The sequence below is a fragment of the Brienomyrus brachyistius genome, chromosome 12 (genome assembly GCF_023856365.1).
Source record: "Brienomyrus brachyistius isolate T26 chromosome 12, BBRACH_0.4, whole genome shotgun sequence".
Classification (NCBI taxonomy): domain Eukaryota; kingdom Metazoa; phylum Chordata; class Actinopteri; order Osteoglossiformes; family Mormyridae; genus Brienomyrus; species Brienomyrus brachyistius.
The window spans coordinates 3,797,813-3,814,188 of NC_064544.1; the positions used below are offsets into that span (position 1 = coordinate 3,797,813).

A 16,376-nucleotide genomic window follows, 5' to 3' on the forward strand; every position below is an offset into this window, starting at 1 on the left:
TCATATTCAAAAACTACAAAGGTTTCATGAGGGAAGTTTTATTTCAAAAGGAAACGCAGAGCAGTAAGTGTGTGCAAGGGGGGGGTGTCACACCTTTCTTATGCCAGGAAATTCAAACAATTTCACAGTCATGTCTCAGGTAAAAATGTATGTGTATGTAACCTTCTGTCAGCAATAAGGATGTGTCCTATTTTTATTTATACGGGTAGGAATTGTGAAAGGTCATGACAGTCATCCAAGCTCGACTACTCATGGAAAGGTCAGTAAAGCAGGCGGGGGGGGGATTTAGCTAATGGTACGCAGTCCCGCACAGGCAAATAAAATCCCAGTCTTCTGGGGTTTTTGGTTTTTCATTTGGTAGAATACAAGCAGGAAAAGTGTGTGAGCTTGTCAGCGTGCGGCAAATTCCAAACTCGGTCTGTTTGCTTTCTGAATGTGTGGATGAGTTACTGCAGCCGGCCTCAGTATTTAAGGCCGCTGCTTAATCTCTCATGGCGGTTATGCTTCCTGAAGACGCCGGTATGGAAGTAAATCTAAAGTATGTTAATGTACCTCAATAACACATTATTTATCAAAGTAAAATGAAGAGATAATTATTCATAAACACTCTCATCCTTAAATGCATGATTGCTTAAGTTGAATTGCAAGCTATTTTTAATCCAAACTACATAGTTTGACTTGTATTTCTGACAAGTGCTTTTATAGGAATCTAAGAGGGTCCTTGTAAGATTTACATTGGCCACTGTGTTTTCTTTCTTGAAGCAGCTTTTCTCTCTGCACGCCCTTGTGCTTCTCGACTGGTGACAGACCTTAAACATCGGTGACGGCTCTTTTTAACACGACTGACGAACAGCAGCGAGGCGAAGCTCTCCAGCGGTCCATGAGACGTGAGTTTATCGTCAGAATTTGCACCGACACATACAAACCGCCAGTTCTGAGCCTACATGTTCATTTCTCTCCCTATTGTTTTTTCATATTGTCCTGGAGTGTAGACAACCCATCTCTCAAATGGGGGGGGGTCCATTCTCCATGGAAAAGGCAAACATTTTTATCTCTGACTCTCCAGACAGTAAGACTCCACGCCCCACCGAGGTCCCTCAGTCACATGTCAGTCTGCCTCCCCTGTCTGCCAATCAGCACGGAATCATCCCACAATCCCTCTGCGCTCGCCGCTTTCCCCCGCCTAATCTGGGTGTAATCTCCTGCCGCTTCCCCGACGATTTTTTGCTGCTGCACCGGTCTGTCCAACGGAAACAGAGTAAAGAAGGTGACTGTCACGTACTTCTAAAGAGCCACACACGACAGCAGGAGAGTGAGGAGGGAACCGCGAAACCGATTCGGTTCCTTTTGGCTAAGAACTGATGTACGGCAGGAGCATGGAAGCGGGGGTAGCACTTCATTGCGGGGTTACTGGGGGGGCCAAGGAGACGTGCTGCGGATTCAGAATTCCTAAGCTACACCCCTGGTCAAGAGACCACCTGAAAGATTTGAAAAATCCGTACTTTAAGCTACTGATAGGTAACGATTCAATTCAACACTGACTAATTCCAATAGTTTATTCTACAAACAGCTATTTCCAGGGGTGTAAAAAGGGCGGCGTCTCCATCCTCTACCAACGGGATGGCAGTTTGCATCAGACGCACAAAAGCAGGAGTAAAAAGGACCGACTTTGCATGCACAGTTGCTCCAGTTTGGCCTTAACTGTGGAGAAGTAGGACATGGTGCCAAGGTGAGTTCAGGGCTTGGAAGATAGACGGTTACTGGCCTGATTTACAAAGCAGGATCAAAGGAAACTGAAGCCAGTACCAAGAGCGAGCCATCCCATCATATTCGGCCCATGTGCTGAGCGAACGATGCTCAAAGTCTCAGCGGGGAACCACATCGAGGAGAATCACTCACTGGCCACCCTTCTCTGCCCCAAACACCAGCCCTGTTACCATTATGACGTCACCCAGGGGTTAACCTGCAGGAGTTAGCAGCACATCACAGGAGACTGTGAAATGGATAAACAAACAGGGGCAGACGGAAGAAGCTTCAGCAGGACACAGACAGTGTCAGCTGTTTGAACCCCAGTTTGTTTTTGCCTGCTATTAATTATTATTAACCCATGAATATGACCAGAATAATTGAATGGAAGATGGATTATTATTATTATTATTATTATTATTATTATTATAGTGGTGACTTGTCTCCTTGTCAGGCAGGCTGGTGACAAGCTGCCCACTTAGTCAGTCTTTTATTGACCACTGCTGCCACCTAGTGTCAAGTAATAAAGTAAAATAAGGTCTCATGAACCAGGCATGATTTGTGAACAATTACCCACTGAAATTAAATCTAAAGCATATGCATCCTTTTTAAACAGAAAAACCCAACCATATTTTAACTGCACCCTACTAAGTTAAATATCCACATGTAAAGTGTTTTAGCTTTTACAAACTGACCATGCATCTACCAGCCACTTGTCTAGGACGGGGTCAGAGAGACCCCAAACCTGTCCCAGGAAGCAGTGGAAATAGCAGTTCATCACAGGGCTAAATTTGCATATTGTGCATTTAGATCACGGCAACAAGAAACTTCTCCGTATTTCATAACCTGTACTTGCAGCTCTGTGAATCTACACATCTACTGTAACGTGGAGGATGGAAATCAGTCATCAGTGTGACACAAAACCAAACGTTAAAGCATATCTTACCACAATCAATAGGAGCTGCTAGTCATATGCTGCTCCTTCGAGCAGTTCTGTAATCGGTACATAATCACAACAGAAACAATGCTGATCATTTCTCTATGGTCTGCAATAGACTGTCAACAATAATTTGTGCTTAATTCAGAAACTGAGCTGAGTGGAAGCTGATTGGCTACTTAAAGGGTGTGGCCTTTGCTCCAGGTCTGCGCTGGACACTGATCTTGTCTCGTGACGGTGGGTACGTTTACGGCGTCGAGATGTTGCTGGGTGTCAAGGTGGGCTGCTCAGGTACATCTGCAGAGCAGGTGTGAAGATGAGGATGGTGCCCAACACAGAGGCGGACAGGAAGGCCCACAGGAAGATGCGGTCTAGCACCTGGGCTACGAACTTCCAGTCCTGAACCACCTGGGACAAGCGAAATACACACGAAGATTGCAGGTTACAGATACGGATTTTGTTCGTCTGTCCATTTTCTGTCACTGCTCACCCTATTCATGGTCATAACGGGTGCAGAACCTGGTAAGAAACAAGCCTGGACGGTCCAGTAGCCCTTCACAGGGCATGCAGACACCTCCAGGAAATTTGGTAACTTCAATTAGCCTCAGCATGTTTTTTAACTGTGGGGGGAAACCAGAGTAGCTACAGGAAACCCCGCGATGACACGGAGAGAACAGGCAAACTCCACACATGCAGAGCTATGGCCGAGACTCGAACCCAAGTCCAATCACTGCACCACCATGCCGCCCCTACAGACTTTGTATTTAATATAAACAATAATGATATCCATGTCAAAATAAGCAGAACTGAGTAAAATTGGGGGGTTAGGCTAACAGCTAGCATGGTGCTACCTTAAAGGCATCAAGGTGTGGCTTACCTCCCTGATGAAGTGTTCCTTCTTGATGTGACGGGAGATGTAGCGCACAGAGCTGCAGGCCCTCTCCAGAATGTCCACCCAGGCCTTGTTCTCATCCTCCATCCCAGCACAGGCCCTCTGAGACTCTGGGCTGCCCATCTCCATCTCGGGCTGGTGGTACCGGTCAGTGTGGCCTCGCATGCAGAGCAGCTTGGGCAGCCGCTGTAAGAAGAGGCTCTTCACCCACGGGGCCATGGGGTGGTACGTGGCGGACGAGCGGTGGTGAACGTTGATGACGAAGACGGTGACGATGATGGAGAGTGTGACGAAGATCATGATGAAGAGGAGGTACTCGCCGATGAGCGGGATAACCTTGGAAGAGGTGGGGATGATCTCCTCGATGACTAGTAGGAAGACGGTGAGGGACACCAAGACGGAGGTGGAGAGAGAGAGCTTCTCACCTTCATCGGAAGGCAGGTAGAAGACCAGAACGGTGAGGAAGGACAGACCCAAGCATGGGATGATGAGGAAGAGCGTATAGAACAATGGTAGCCTCTTGAGGATGAAGGAGTATGTGACGAAAGGGTATGAATACTGTCCATCTTGTCGACTGCCTCTCATTCCAGTGGCGTTTAGGATTTCCCACTCCCCATTATCGAAGAAGTCCTTCTGGTCCACGTGGTCATCCACCAGAACCAGGTCCACCATATTGCCATCATAGGTCCAAGACCCAAACTTCATGGAGCAATTCTGACGGTCAAACGGGAAGAAGGTGACATCCATGGTGCAGGCGGACTTGTAGCTGGCTGGTGGCGTCCACGTGATTGAGCCGTTGTACTTCACGATGGCTTTGGTCATCAAGGAACCCTCGAAGCGCCCATCAGCACTGTAGGTGTTTGCAGAAAAAGGCCAGATGGAGAGGAGAAAGAATTAAGGATAAACAAAACAAACCTTCTGCTAAATGAACGAAAAGTGCTGCTTCTGTGGTGAAATTATACTGTGTTTAGCGTGGCTGGAATCGACGAATATCAACACTGTCAGTGGAGGTTTCGTATAATTCGGTGAGCATTTCCGCAATTATTAGACTTTTTATATCGTTATAAATTCATAAAAAATTGAAGATTAGAAACTGCTGAGACACATGCAGATGCTTCCTTTAATGCAAGCATTACAATATACAGAAATACATCAACACATTTCACAGTACGCAGTGAGGTATAATGGGTATTGTAGTCGATGTTGATATCAGGTAAAAACATACATTTTGGATTCCACAGTATGATTAAGAGAAAATGTACTTTGAACGGAGTACTGCACGTGTCGTAAAATCATGAAATGATGAAAAGTGATGATCGAAATGTGTGTAAATGTTCAGTACGCTGGAGAATCCTCAGTGGAGAGAGCAAACTTACTTCTCGTACAAGACGATATCGGGCAGCCAGATGGTCTCTGAGGGGACCCTGATGGAGGTGATTCCACCATATTCCTCTGGGCTCCAGCGTAGCTTAAGATCCGTCCATTCCTGCAGTCACAGCCCGACTTAGCCACAAAAACAGCATGACTAGCCCCCCTCAGTGACTGAAGCTCTCCAAGAACGAGCCCCCTGCCAAAGCCTGACCTTCTCAATCTCTGCCCTGATGGTAGATTTAATGTAACCAAGCACAGACATTTCTCAATTACTCCAAATCTAACAGATTTCTCAGAAAAACCTGTCTATCTGACAGCAATTGGGACATTGTGTTTAATGCAGACAAAGTATTTAAAATACTGCTATTAAGAAGGTTACCTGCCATAGCCAGACGTTGGTGGTCATCAGCTGGTTCTTTTCATCCTACAGACCAAAAGACAGAGCGGTGCGTAGCTGACAACGTGCTAAAGCTGTACTGGTAACCAGTAACCAAGAACCATCACACGATAATCCAAAAGCCGCACTGAATTCTGAGTGTTGGAGCAGATGCTGACAGGGATAAGGGCCGTATAGGCAGGGAGCACTATGGATAGGATGCCAGTCCATCACATAGACCAATTTCCTGCACATTCAGAGCGTGAGGACAGCACGTGCATCCAACACATAGTGAGGTACCGTATCAGAAAAGTCCTTCTGTAACATGGATTAGTTATTTTATTTTATTTGTTCGGTTATGTTAAGCTGTGAAACTGCACCTTAAACAGTGTTAATCTTACTTTAAGCAATGCAATCTTAATCTTACATCGCATCATTTCACGATGTGACTGCTGCATGTGTGCCCATCGCGAAGTGACGATAAGCATGTCACACTTCTTATGACACCACTGGAAGGAAGAAAGGCTACCGAGATGTACACTGTACAACGCGGACGGTGAACATGCAAACTCCACACAGCGCGAGGACGGCATTCAAACCCCCAAAACCGAGACATATGAGGTATCGATGCTGCCCAGTGAGGCAGTTCTGCTTCCCGAAAGAGAACCGACACATGACCGGCGTATCTGCTGTACGTGCAATGTGCAATGTGACCAGTAGAGGCCAGTATATCCCTACCGTTTGAAGTTACTGCAATTCCATAAGCAAACATATAAACAAATTAGAAAATATCAGCGTATGTTTAGAATTCCATTCGGCAATTTTTATTGTTTTTTTTTTCTTCCATGTTTTGTAGCATGGGACGGTTCTGGGATCCATACAGAAACACAGCCGAGGGCTTGCAGTTGGGCTTCACCCAAAGGCGTTTCCTAAATGTCCATCAGTTTGGTATCAGCTCTCAAGCTCAAGGTGAAAAAAGGCATCATGAATGACTCTGCTTTTTCTGAGTCTGAACAGCACCTTTACCCCCCCCCCAGCCTGTCACCTCACAAAGCCTTCTGTTTCACACTGTGCATGTGTATATGTGTGTATCAATTCATCCTTGCTTTATGTCTCCAACAATGGAGATGATTCTGAATTCAGTATCTCCGATAAAGCCATGATACGACACTCCTAGAATAATATATTACAAAAAAATCCAGTTGTACAGAATTTAAGCAGAGTCCATTGCGCAGATGTTGATTAGACTTGCTGGCAGGGAAATTCCAGTCTGAGTGACATCACAATTCAGCCATTATTTCATTATTCAGCCCCTAATAGGGGCTAATGTTATAATGATCTGATTCAGGAAACTGCACTCAGGTTAGACTCTTTACCTTCTACTGGTGGCAATAAACTGAAAGGTAAATGGGTGAGATGTAGATAAAAGCTGCGAGAACCTCCAATGTTCACCCTGGTGCAGGAGTGGAAACTCTTTTCACCGTTATGCCTGTTCAAGCACAATGGTTTCTGCTTGATGGACTGGCTAGACGAAAGCTCTCAGGGTTGGGGCCTGTGCCGCAGTGCCATAGCTGGACACCATGCTAAGGATTCAGGGTCCATAAGCCCTCGTAAGGCTTCCGAAGAACAGACTCCCCTCACAGGTGTGTCGTGCGACAAAATGCACTTCAGGCCTCACGTTTTTGCCTGTAAATACCATGTGGTTTGAGAGCCGCGTCGATAGCTAGTGAAGCTAAAAAAACCACACTTAAGAGTAGGAATGCGGTGCCCCCTACTGGTCGGGGGTGCTCCAACAGCTTTCCTGCCTCCTCTCAATCACATGGAAGATTAGTGTGTCAGTTACACACAGCCACGGCCAAATATACAAGGATTTGTCATTTGTTAGGATGTGAGGTCAAGGCCTTAAGCTGCAGGTAATTACCCTTGACATGGATCTCTTCTGGTCACCATAGCGATCGGGCCTGTTGGGAATGTGCAAGCTTAGTCACGATGATTAAACCATGGGGTTTAATTTAAATGACTTGGCTGAATATTTCTAATTTCACCACAATAACTGGCATTAGCATTATGAAGCCCATCTGCAGTAGGGCTAAATCCGAAACAAAACTTTAACTAAGGGCATCAACGTCCAAAGAATTCCAAGATCCATATTCCTGAAGGTATCGCTCAACCGGATGCAAGTTCAGGAATCAAGAAGACACAAGCATTTTCAGGTCCTGATGAAAGGAAGATTCCGTCAGGGCATGTATACAAACACATGCAAGGGCAGTAAAAAAACTCACCTGTCTTGTCAAGCTTTCCTATAACCTGCATGATGCTGAGAAATTTGTATGTGCCTGTGACTCAGTGCGTGTGCAGTTAGGGAGTTAACAGAAAGACGACCCCCCTCCCTGGCAAATTCAGATCACTCCTTCATCTCCAACAATATGGCTTAACGACACAAAGCAGCTGATAATTAATGCATGTGAACCCCCCTCTCTTTATCTCCCGGGCAACCATTTATACTGGCGAATCAAAGGTAGAATCTATACAAACTCTTCCCGTAAAGATTAATGGCCTTTAAGCTCGTCTCGTTTTATCTGTCCGTAAGGAATTCTGCAAAATTATAGCTATATTTTGAAAAACAATCGATTTCACTGTTTAGTAGAGAAGACAGCAGGCCCGTGACTGAATGGAATAACTGCGATCAGACAGTAATGCATCCCAGGTTTTATACAGTGCATATTTTTTACAGACAGATGTTAATGTCTATTGGATCAGCTGGGTTTAATAGTAAAGCTCCTTCATTCATTAACTGTGACTAAGATGTAAAGCCAGCCTTGCAGTGCAGAATTTCCCAATGTGATCCTCAGAGGCAGTCTAAGTTTTTGCTCCCTCCCAGCTCCCTGCCAGACAGTCCAAGTTTTTGCTCCCTCCCAGCTCCCTGCCAAACAGTCCATGTTTTTGCTCCCTCCCAGCTCCCTGCCAGACAGTCCATGTTTTTGCTCCTTCCCAGCTCCCTGCCAGACAGTCCAAGTTTTTGCTCCCTGCCAGACAGTCCAAGTTTTTGCTCCCTCCCAGCTCCCTGCCAGACAGTCCATGTTTTTGCTCCCTCCCAGCTCCCTGCCAGACAGGCCATGTTTTTTTACCCTTTCCTGGTCTCGGTAGAGCAAATGGACTGTCTGCAGATCCCTGAGAACCGCATTGGGGAAAACTGCAATAGCACGTCATAAATGCTTTCTGGCAGCTAATTTCACCTTTAGTCACGTGTCATTAACCCAAATGCTCTTACCACGTCCACCAGCTGGGAGATTTTCAGGCCGAAGCGCACCGTGATGGTGTCGTTGGCATGCCGGATCGGTCTCACCCACTTCTGGTAGCCGTGGAACAAATTCCTCAGCAGTGTGTCCTCCATCTCGGCCAGAGAGGCGAACTCTCCTTGACCTGGACAGGAGAGGATAGATTGAGTGACTGACCCACCTAGGAACGAGCCCCAGACTCAAAGTGGTGAATAATTAAACAATGTGTCAGTCTCCATTAAGGCAGGGTGGTGCTAGCAGACCTGTCTCAGGGGGGAGGGCAGTAGATTATGCTGCGTGTCATGACGAGCACTCAGGCCTGTACCAAACCAGCAGCACATCCTAACACCATGTAAACAGATGACTCATTGGGTAATTCTCGCAGACACGTTTAATGAGGGTCACTGCCATTGGCCCGCTGGCCTCATACCTCCATCACCAGGGTTTGAGTGTCTGCCATGGTTCTGAGTTTGCATCTTCCCCCTTTGTTATCACTGGGTTTCCTCTGGGTTCGTTGATTCCATGACCCCCCCTCCCCCCCCCCCCAATCCTGGGTTATTCCCTGCCTTGCACCTGTACCTTTGGGGATAGGCTTGAGACCCCCAGCTTGTTTCTGCATAAAAAAATGGCCCACGTGTAACAGATACTGTCGTCACCTGATTCACAGCTCACTGCTAAGAGTCGGCCGGACCAGGAGGAAGACGGCGCTTACTGAGAGCCGCCATAGCTGCGATACTGCAGACTTTTAGCTGCAACGCTAAACATCTGCTCCATAAATGCTGAGTGCAGCAAAACCTCAAATATCGTTCTTGTATGGGGGGGGGGAATCAATATAAAGGGACACAACTGCAGTGCAGCTGCGAGTCCTGCTGCCCTTCGCCCTTCGTCCCACCTGCTACCAGGCAGCCCCTTTGCACAGACGTCAGTCAGCCGTGAATGGGAGAGGAGAATGGGAGAGGAGAATGGACTCAAAGGATGCATGTGTAGACAGCAAAGCCTAAAACTGCGCCGTCCTACTACCATAAGATCTGAGCCGCCAAGTCTCTTCCCGCTTCATACCAAGTAGCTAGGGCTGGGCAACTTTTCACGTTAACGTACAGCGTTCGTTACAGCGCTACAACGTACAGCGTTAATTTCAAAGTCACAACGCCTTAGTGCTTCTTTGGCAAACAACCGTCATGTTGAGCGTATTTGCAGTGGTTGTCATGTTTCTGTGTTTGTAGCCATTTGCAAAATACATTCTGGATTTAATATCGATAACGGGGTCGGGGTTAAATAGTGTGATAAATTATATGCACATGTGGGCTACGCCATTAGTCACTAAGATGTGCAATTTTTAAAACCATTCCACGACTAAAGGCAATGCCCTCTAGTCGTACTGCGATCTCTGCTTCTTGCCCTGTTGAAAGCATTGAATTTCAGCTTCTACTTGCTTGCAAGTGGTATTTTTGTTGGAACGGGATACATCACTAGTTTAGGCTAAACCATCACACAAATTTCTAAATCCGTCACGCTCTCAGACTTAAGTTCTTCTTTATTTATTCTCTTTTTGGTCGGGTCTGTTCCTGCCTCACCTGTCATGTCTCCATCTGGCCTGCAGGTGTCCCTATCCATCCTAACCCTAACCCTCTGCATTTAACACCCTTCACAGTTCCTACTGTGTTCTCTCGTTCTCTAGGCTTCTGCCTGGTTGCATGGACTGAGCGTGACACTGAGAACCAGGCATCCCTAACCAAAGTGGGTTAGAAGTTTAAGTTTTAATATTAGGTGCCAGCATGGTGGTGCAGTGGTTAGGGTGCGGGGGCGGCATGGTGGTGCAGTGGTTAGGGTGCGGGGGCGGCATGGTGGTGCAGTGGTTAACACTGTTGCCTCACACCTCTGGGACCCGGGTTCGAGTCTCCGCCTGGGTCACATGTGTGCGGAGTTTGCATGTTCTCCCCATGTCGTCGTGGGGTTTCCTCTGGGTACTCCGGTTTCCCCCCATGCTGAGGCTAATTGGAGTTGCAAAAGTGCCCGTAGGTGTGCATATGTGAGTGACTGGTGTGTGAATGTGCCCTGCGATGGGCTGGCCCCTCATCCTGGGTTGTTCCCTGCCTCGTGCCCATTGCTTCCGGGATAGGCTCCGGACCCCCCGCGACCCAGTAGGATAAGCGGTTTGGAAAATGGATGGATGGATTATTTCACCTTGAGTAGGGGGCAGTGAGGGACACAAACATCCTATGGACATATTTTAATACATCCACTACATGTATTTTTAGAGAAAGGAAATATTTAGTAAAACAAACTACAAACAAAGGAGTCAAACACTGGTGACCGGAAATCCTTGTATGGTAGACAGCCGGACAGTCTTAGTGATTCTCTTTTATGGGCCCATTAATAATGTTTTGATGTTAGAAACAGTGATGGGGCTTGGATTATACTGTAAATATCATTACAGTCAAGCTGTGCATCGTTAATATATACAAACGCAAGATACGCTATGCGTGCATTTCTTGTGCAAGATATATTCAGAAGTCATTTTAGCCATAGCGGTACACGCAGTGGGCTTAATGTCGATGGATGAAGCCGCAAGTCGGTTCCGGAGCTCAGGTTCCCTTTGGACAGTTCCGGTTCTCTGTCAACAGTTCCATCCACCTGAGAAACTCAGAGGTGATGCTGATTCACAGCGAACAGGGACAGGAAAAGGGACAGAAGGACCTTTAAACTGATCAGACAGGCGGAAGCGTCCCAGATCGGTCCGGTACGATTCCGGTGAGCCCGCGGGGGGGGGGGGGGGGGGGTACGTCAGAGACACTCGCCATCTGCTCACCCAGGAAGTGTCCTTTTGGGGGCAGTAAAAACACGATGGTGCCACTTTGTTAAAATACCACCGAGCAGAGGGGTAAGTTAATCATCCCCTCGTTTGGCTTCTTTTAGTGAGCACAAGCACTCATTAATGAAACTGCCTGACAACCTAAAGAGGACGACGCATCTTAAATGAGGCAGGAGTAACGCCCAAGCCTCCATTAAGCAAATAAACAAGCGATGTATAGCTTTGCTTAAAACGACCTACTCTACAAAAGTCACACTCATCTTGTCCATCCAGATCAATACAGCTCCCCCTCCCTTGTGGAACGTCAAAGTCGAGGAACATTTGTAAACTTCGTTAATTCAGTAGCAGTGAAAGTCTGTGAAGGGGAAAGCTTCATGGTACGGTCCGGACTTTCCTACTGCATCTGCGACGATGACGATAAATTCACAGGTCAACTACTCCTTAAGTAAGGCCTACAGACTGAAGCATAAAACATCAGTTGGTTACTTACATGTTACTTGGTGGGGCACAAATAATAGCTAGACCTATAGTATTCTGTTATTAGATGTATATTAATTAACCGCAAACTTAGTCTTACATACCGATGCAATGTTCATTCATCATTAAAGAATCGTGACACATCTTAAGCAGTCGCTGTATTTGTTAATATATCTGTTACTACTTTGTTAGAACCTTTGTTTCTCATGTTTGTTCATAATTAGTGAATCTTGATGCATCTTTTTATCGTAAGTAGCTACTATATTTGTTCATGATTTGTATTTCAGTAGTAACTGACTTATTACTATGGTTCTATGCCCCTTCAAGTAAAGTGCTACCCACTGGTTGTATTTGCAGTCAATCCGTCCATTTTCCACAACTTCTATACAGTGCAAGGTCACATTGAGCCTGGAGCCAGTCCTGGAAAGCAAAGGGCGTGATAGGCTAAACACACACACACACACACACACATACATGCACGCGCACACACACAGACATTAGTTTGTAGGACAAACCCACAGTACCTAGAAGTAATCTATACAAACGCCCAGCGGCACACAGAGATCTAGGGGTCGGAACTAATGAGGAGGTTATAATTTCTCCTCATTTTCCTGTATGAAATTTCTAACAAGAAAAAGCAGACGTTTGTTGGATAAAGAAACATCAAATATCCTTCAATTCCACCAGAAAACCTGGGATTATAAAACAATTGCATAAACTTTCTGACGTATAAGTGCCATTCTACAGTCCAGATACATTAAATAAACTCAACCGCAAAACATAATGCATATTGCATTTTGAAAACATATATATTTTAAAATGCGTTTTTCATTAAAAAACTAAAAAAGAACAAATGTTTTCACCAATTTGCACATTCATGTCTTAAGCAATAAACAACAGCAAATAATACGATGTGCATGCTATAGCCTTCGAAACTGTAACTACGTAATTCCATCGTCTATAAACGAAGCTGAAAAAGTTAGGCTATCTAATGATGGTGCACTATGTCATTTGCGTAGTGTAAAGATAACATAACGTAAGAGACTAACGTAAAGTGTAAGGACTACCAATCGACGCGTTTGACACTGCAAAGAAAGAGACCGTAAAATGATGCAATAGTCATAAAAGGCGGTCTTGCCCCACAAACTCACCCGTAACGGTGACCGAGAACATCGCGCACAGCACGGACACCGTCAGCTTCATGCTTCGGCGCCGCTGTCCTGGTCTGACAGACATATGCCAGTATGATGCTGCGATACTGCGATATTAAACAGAGTGTAAATGCGTCAGCTTTATAGCTTTGTGATAAGCGTTATGTGCGCGTATCTTACTGGTCCCACTAGGATCCGTACGTCAGGGAAGCTGGCGACGGAAAGCTGAGACGTAAATGGTTTGTCTGACACCGGCAAAAAAATCTCAAACGGAAAGGAGAGAATTAATCAGCCGAGAGCTCTAAGTCAGCTTGAAGCGTTACATTTATTATTATTATTATTATTATTATTATTATTATTATTATGTCGATTTTTATCTGAATATCGTAAGGATCACGCCGGTAAAGGACATTTGCCGGACATTTAAACAGAGAGGGGTTATCAAACTAAGTAAATCAAAATGTTATATATCTATACTGATGGGAAATATTGCGAGATGTTTCCGTGTGAACGCTAAAGAAAAATGGCGCTTCAAACAGCTAATGACGGTGCAAACCTACGCGCAATCCTAATCTATGAATATATATTTTAAAACGATTGATACACAATTTGCAGTAAACAGTTGAAAGGCACCTAAATGTGCACCGAGGTAGCTTTTTTTTCGGGAGCCTTGTGTCAAGTTCAGTGGAAATTTCTCCTTTGAGCCACTGGGGATCGCTGTGTTGAAGCCAGAGTGACAGAACCGTCGTAATGTACTACTTGGGGAAATGAAATTCTGATCGGGTCTCAACTTTGACAGAAATATCCTGTCTGACATATCACCATATAGGGTATATCATATAAAATGACGTGGGATTTTACCTCCTTGTACTCCAGTATAAGGATTAAGAGCGCAATTAAAATGTTAATTTGGCCAGTCAGTGAATTCTTTAAAGGTGATGCAATAGCCATCTCTTTAAAAGCAGAAAATGCACCATTTCCAATACATTTTACAGGCTGGCAGTTTAGTACATAATGGGTGAATAATGAAGCAAAGTCACAGCCGGATCTTGGGCGTCCCTTTAATTCTGGTTTAATTGCTGCCTGTTTCATTGATTTGCTGCTGAGAGATAAATGCGACGCCCTCAGACGTTACAGTCCACTGTAACACCATTGTCCCTTTAAGGGATCTGGCTGATGTAGCAGTTTGACGGATTCACATTTCGCCCCGCAGCTGACTCGACGCTTTGCGGGAATCACTGTAAATACAAAATCCAGCATGATTTGAGCTTCAGTCCAGCACATGTAAGCATCGAAGCATCGGACGGATTGAAAGAGAACCGACACTTTGCAGCCGTGTTATTTTACGGATTTTGTCACACCTGTCTTGGCTGCTGCGTCCTCCTAAGGCCAGCTGCAAATCTCCCAGACAGCTGTGCATTTCTCTGCTTTACACACATTATATGCAAATTATAATGCGAAATTGCTGATTTGCTTTCCCATAATTTCATTTTGCTCCCCGTCCACTTCTACGTCTGAATATTTAGATGATTTGGTTGAAATGTTCACTTGCCCAAAGTACAAAATACAAAAAAAAAAAATCTCCTTGAGGCGTGATTGGGGTGTTACTTAACAGTACCGCACACTGAAACCTTAACGTGAGGATTACTTCGCAAAGATTTTGGTATTAAATGATTTTGGTAATCCAGGTAACCTCACGGATTAATTAATGCATAATAATTGCTTTTGCTCCCAAAAATATTTTTAGAAATTCTGAAGCACCGTTTGATAAATGACCTTTTTTATTCAATACTCCATTAAGAGCAAAGGCAGGAAATTAGCTAATTTTCTCCTGGATGGCTTAGAAAGCCCCCCATTACCAGCACACACACACACTGGCTCACTCCGCCTTAAGATGCAAGACTGTTTCTAAGCACAGAGACGATGTGACTATTAGCTAAGAAAAAATATTCACATTTATATAACAAGCGCCTTACAGCCCTTGACAGTGATGTTACTCTGCAGTTCAGATGTATTTAATTTGCCATCTGTAGTTACTTCATGTATTTAAAAAGGCCTTTAACTGTAAAGCAGAGGAAACTCTTTATGTTTTTATTTTAGAAACACAGCCCTGTGCATGTGTGTACAGTGAACATACAGTGGATGTACAGTGAATATACAGTGGATGTACAGAGGTCGTACAGTGGATGGACAGAGGTCGTACAGTGGATGGACAGAGGATGTACAGTGGATGTACCCCTGCTCTGTGCATGTGTGTACAGTGAATATACAGTGGATGGACAGAGGTCGTACAGTGGATGGACAGAGGTCATACAGTGGATGGACAGAGGATGTACAGTGGATGTACCCCTGCCCTGTGCATGTGTGTACAGTGAATATACAGTGGATGTACCCCTGCCCTGTGCATGTGTGTACAGTGAATATACAGTGGATGTACAGAGGTTGTAAGGTGGATGTACCCCTGCCCTGTGCATGTGTGTACAGTGAATATACAGTGGATGTACAGAGGTTGTACGGTGGATGTACCCCTGCCCTGTGCATGTGTGTACAGTGAATATACAGTGGATGTACAGAGGTTGTACGGTGGATGTACCCCTGCACTGTGCATGTGTGTACAGTGAATATACAGTGGATGTACAGAGGATGTACGGTGGATGTACCCCTGCCCTGTGCATGTGTGTACAGTGAATATACAGTGGATGTACAGAGGTTGTACGGTGGATGTACCCCTGCACTGTGCATGTGTGTACAGTGAATATACAGTGGATGTACAGAGGATGTACGGTGGATGTACCCCTGCCCTGTGCATGTGTGTACAGTGAATATACAGTGGATGTACAGAGGTTGTACGGTGGATGTACCCCTGCCCTGTGCATGTGTGTACAGTGACTATACAGTGGATGTACAGAGGTTGTACGGTGGATGTACCCCTGCCCTGTGCAGTCTGGCGGACTCCAGGACCTCATGGTTCTGCTTTTTTGTGCTCTAAAGAATTTTATAAATAACATAAATAAATGATCAGTGGAGGGAAAACGAGGTACATTTTACTTATGTAGCAGATGCTTTTATCCGTAGGCGCACATTTTTGAGAAGGCGGAGTCAGGTCGGTTCCTGGGGAAACTGGAGGCTAAGGGTCTCGCTCTGGGGCCCAACAATGAAGCCAGTCTGCTGACAGGATTTAAACTGGCACAGATGCAGCATCCCGGCCGGCTGACACACACTGCCTCCGAACTGTACACTTGCATTGGCTGGGATGAAATCACTAACAAATGGCGCTATGCAGCTAAAAACAAGCTAAGGAAATACTACAGACACTCCTCTACTTACGGATGAGAT

At 45.4% G+C, this 16,376-nt stretch overlaps 1 protein-coding gene across 1 annotated transcript; it reads right to left on the reverse strand.

The window, feature by feature from the left end:
- Positions 1-2,225: 2,225 nt before the first annotated feature.
- Positions 2,226-13,165, reverse strand: LOC125704597 (neuronal acetylcholine receptor subunit non-alpha-3-like). The gene is made up of 6 exons (XM_048970384.1): positions 13,041-13,165; positions 8,594-8,745; positions 5,326-5,370; positions 4,952-5,061; positions 3,561-4,425; positions 2,226-3,091 (listed from the first exon to the last, which is right to left on the reverse strand). Exons 1-6 carry the CDS (start codon positions 13,123-13,125, stop codon positions 2,957-2,959), a joined length of 1,392 nt encoding a protein of 463 aa, XP_048826341.1. The 5' UTR covers positions 13,126-13,165; the 3' UTR covers positions 2,226-2,956.
- Between the last annotated feature and the right edge of the window lie 3,211 nt (positions 13,166-16,376).

Bases quoted from the DNA above. Each gene is read 5' to 3' on its own strand.
- LOC125704597 (XM_048970384.1), bottom strand. From the start codon at position 13,125: ATGTCTGTCAGACCAGGACAGCGGCGCCGAAGCATGAAGCTGACGGTG. The intron at 8,746-13,040 runs GTGAGTTTGTGG...TCTCCTGTCCAG, and splicing joins GTTCTCGGTCACCGTTACGG to GTCAAGGAGAGTTCGCCTCT. The intron at 4,426-4,951 runs GTAAGTTTGCTC...AAACACCTACAG, and splicing joins GATATCGTCTTGTACGAGAA to TGCTGATGGGCGCTTCGAGG.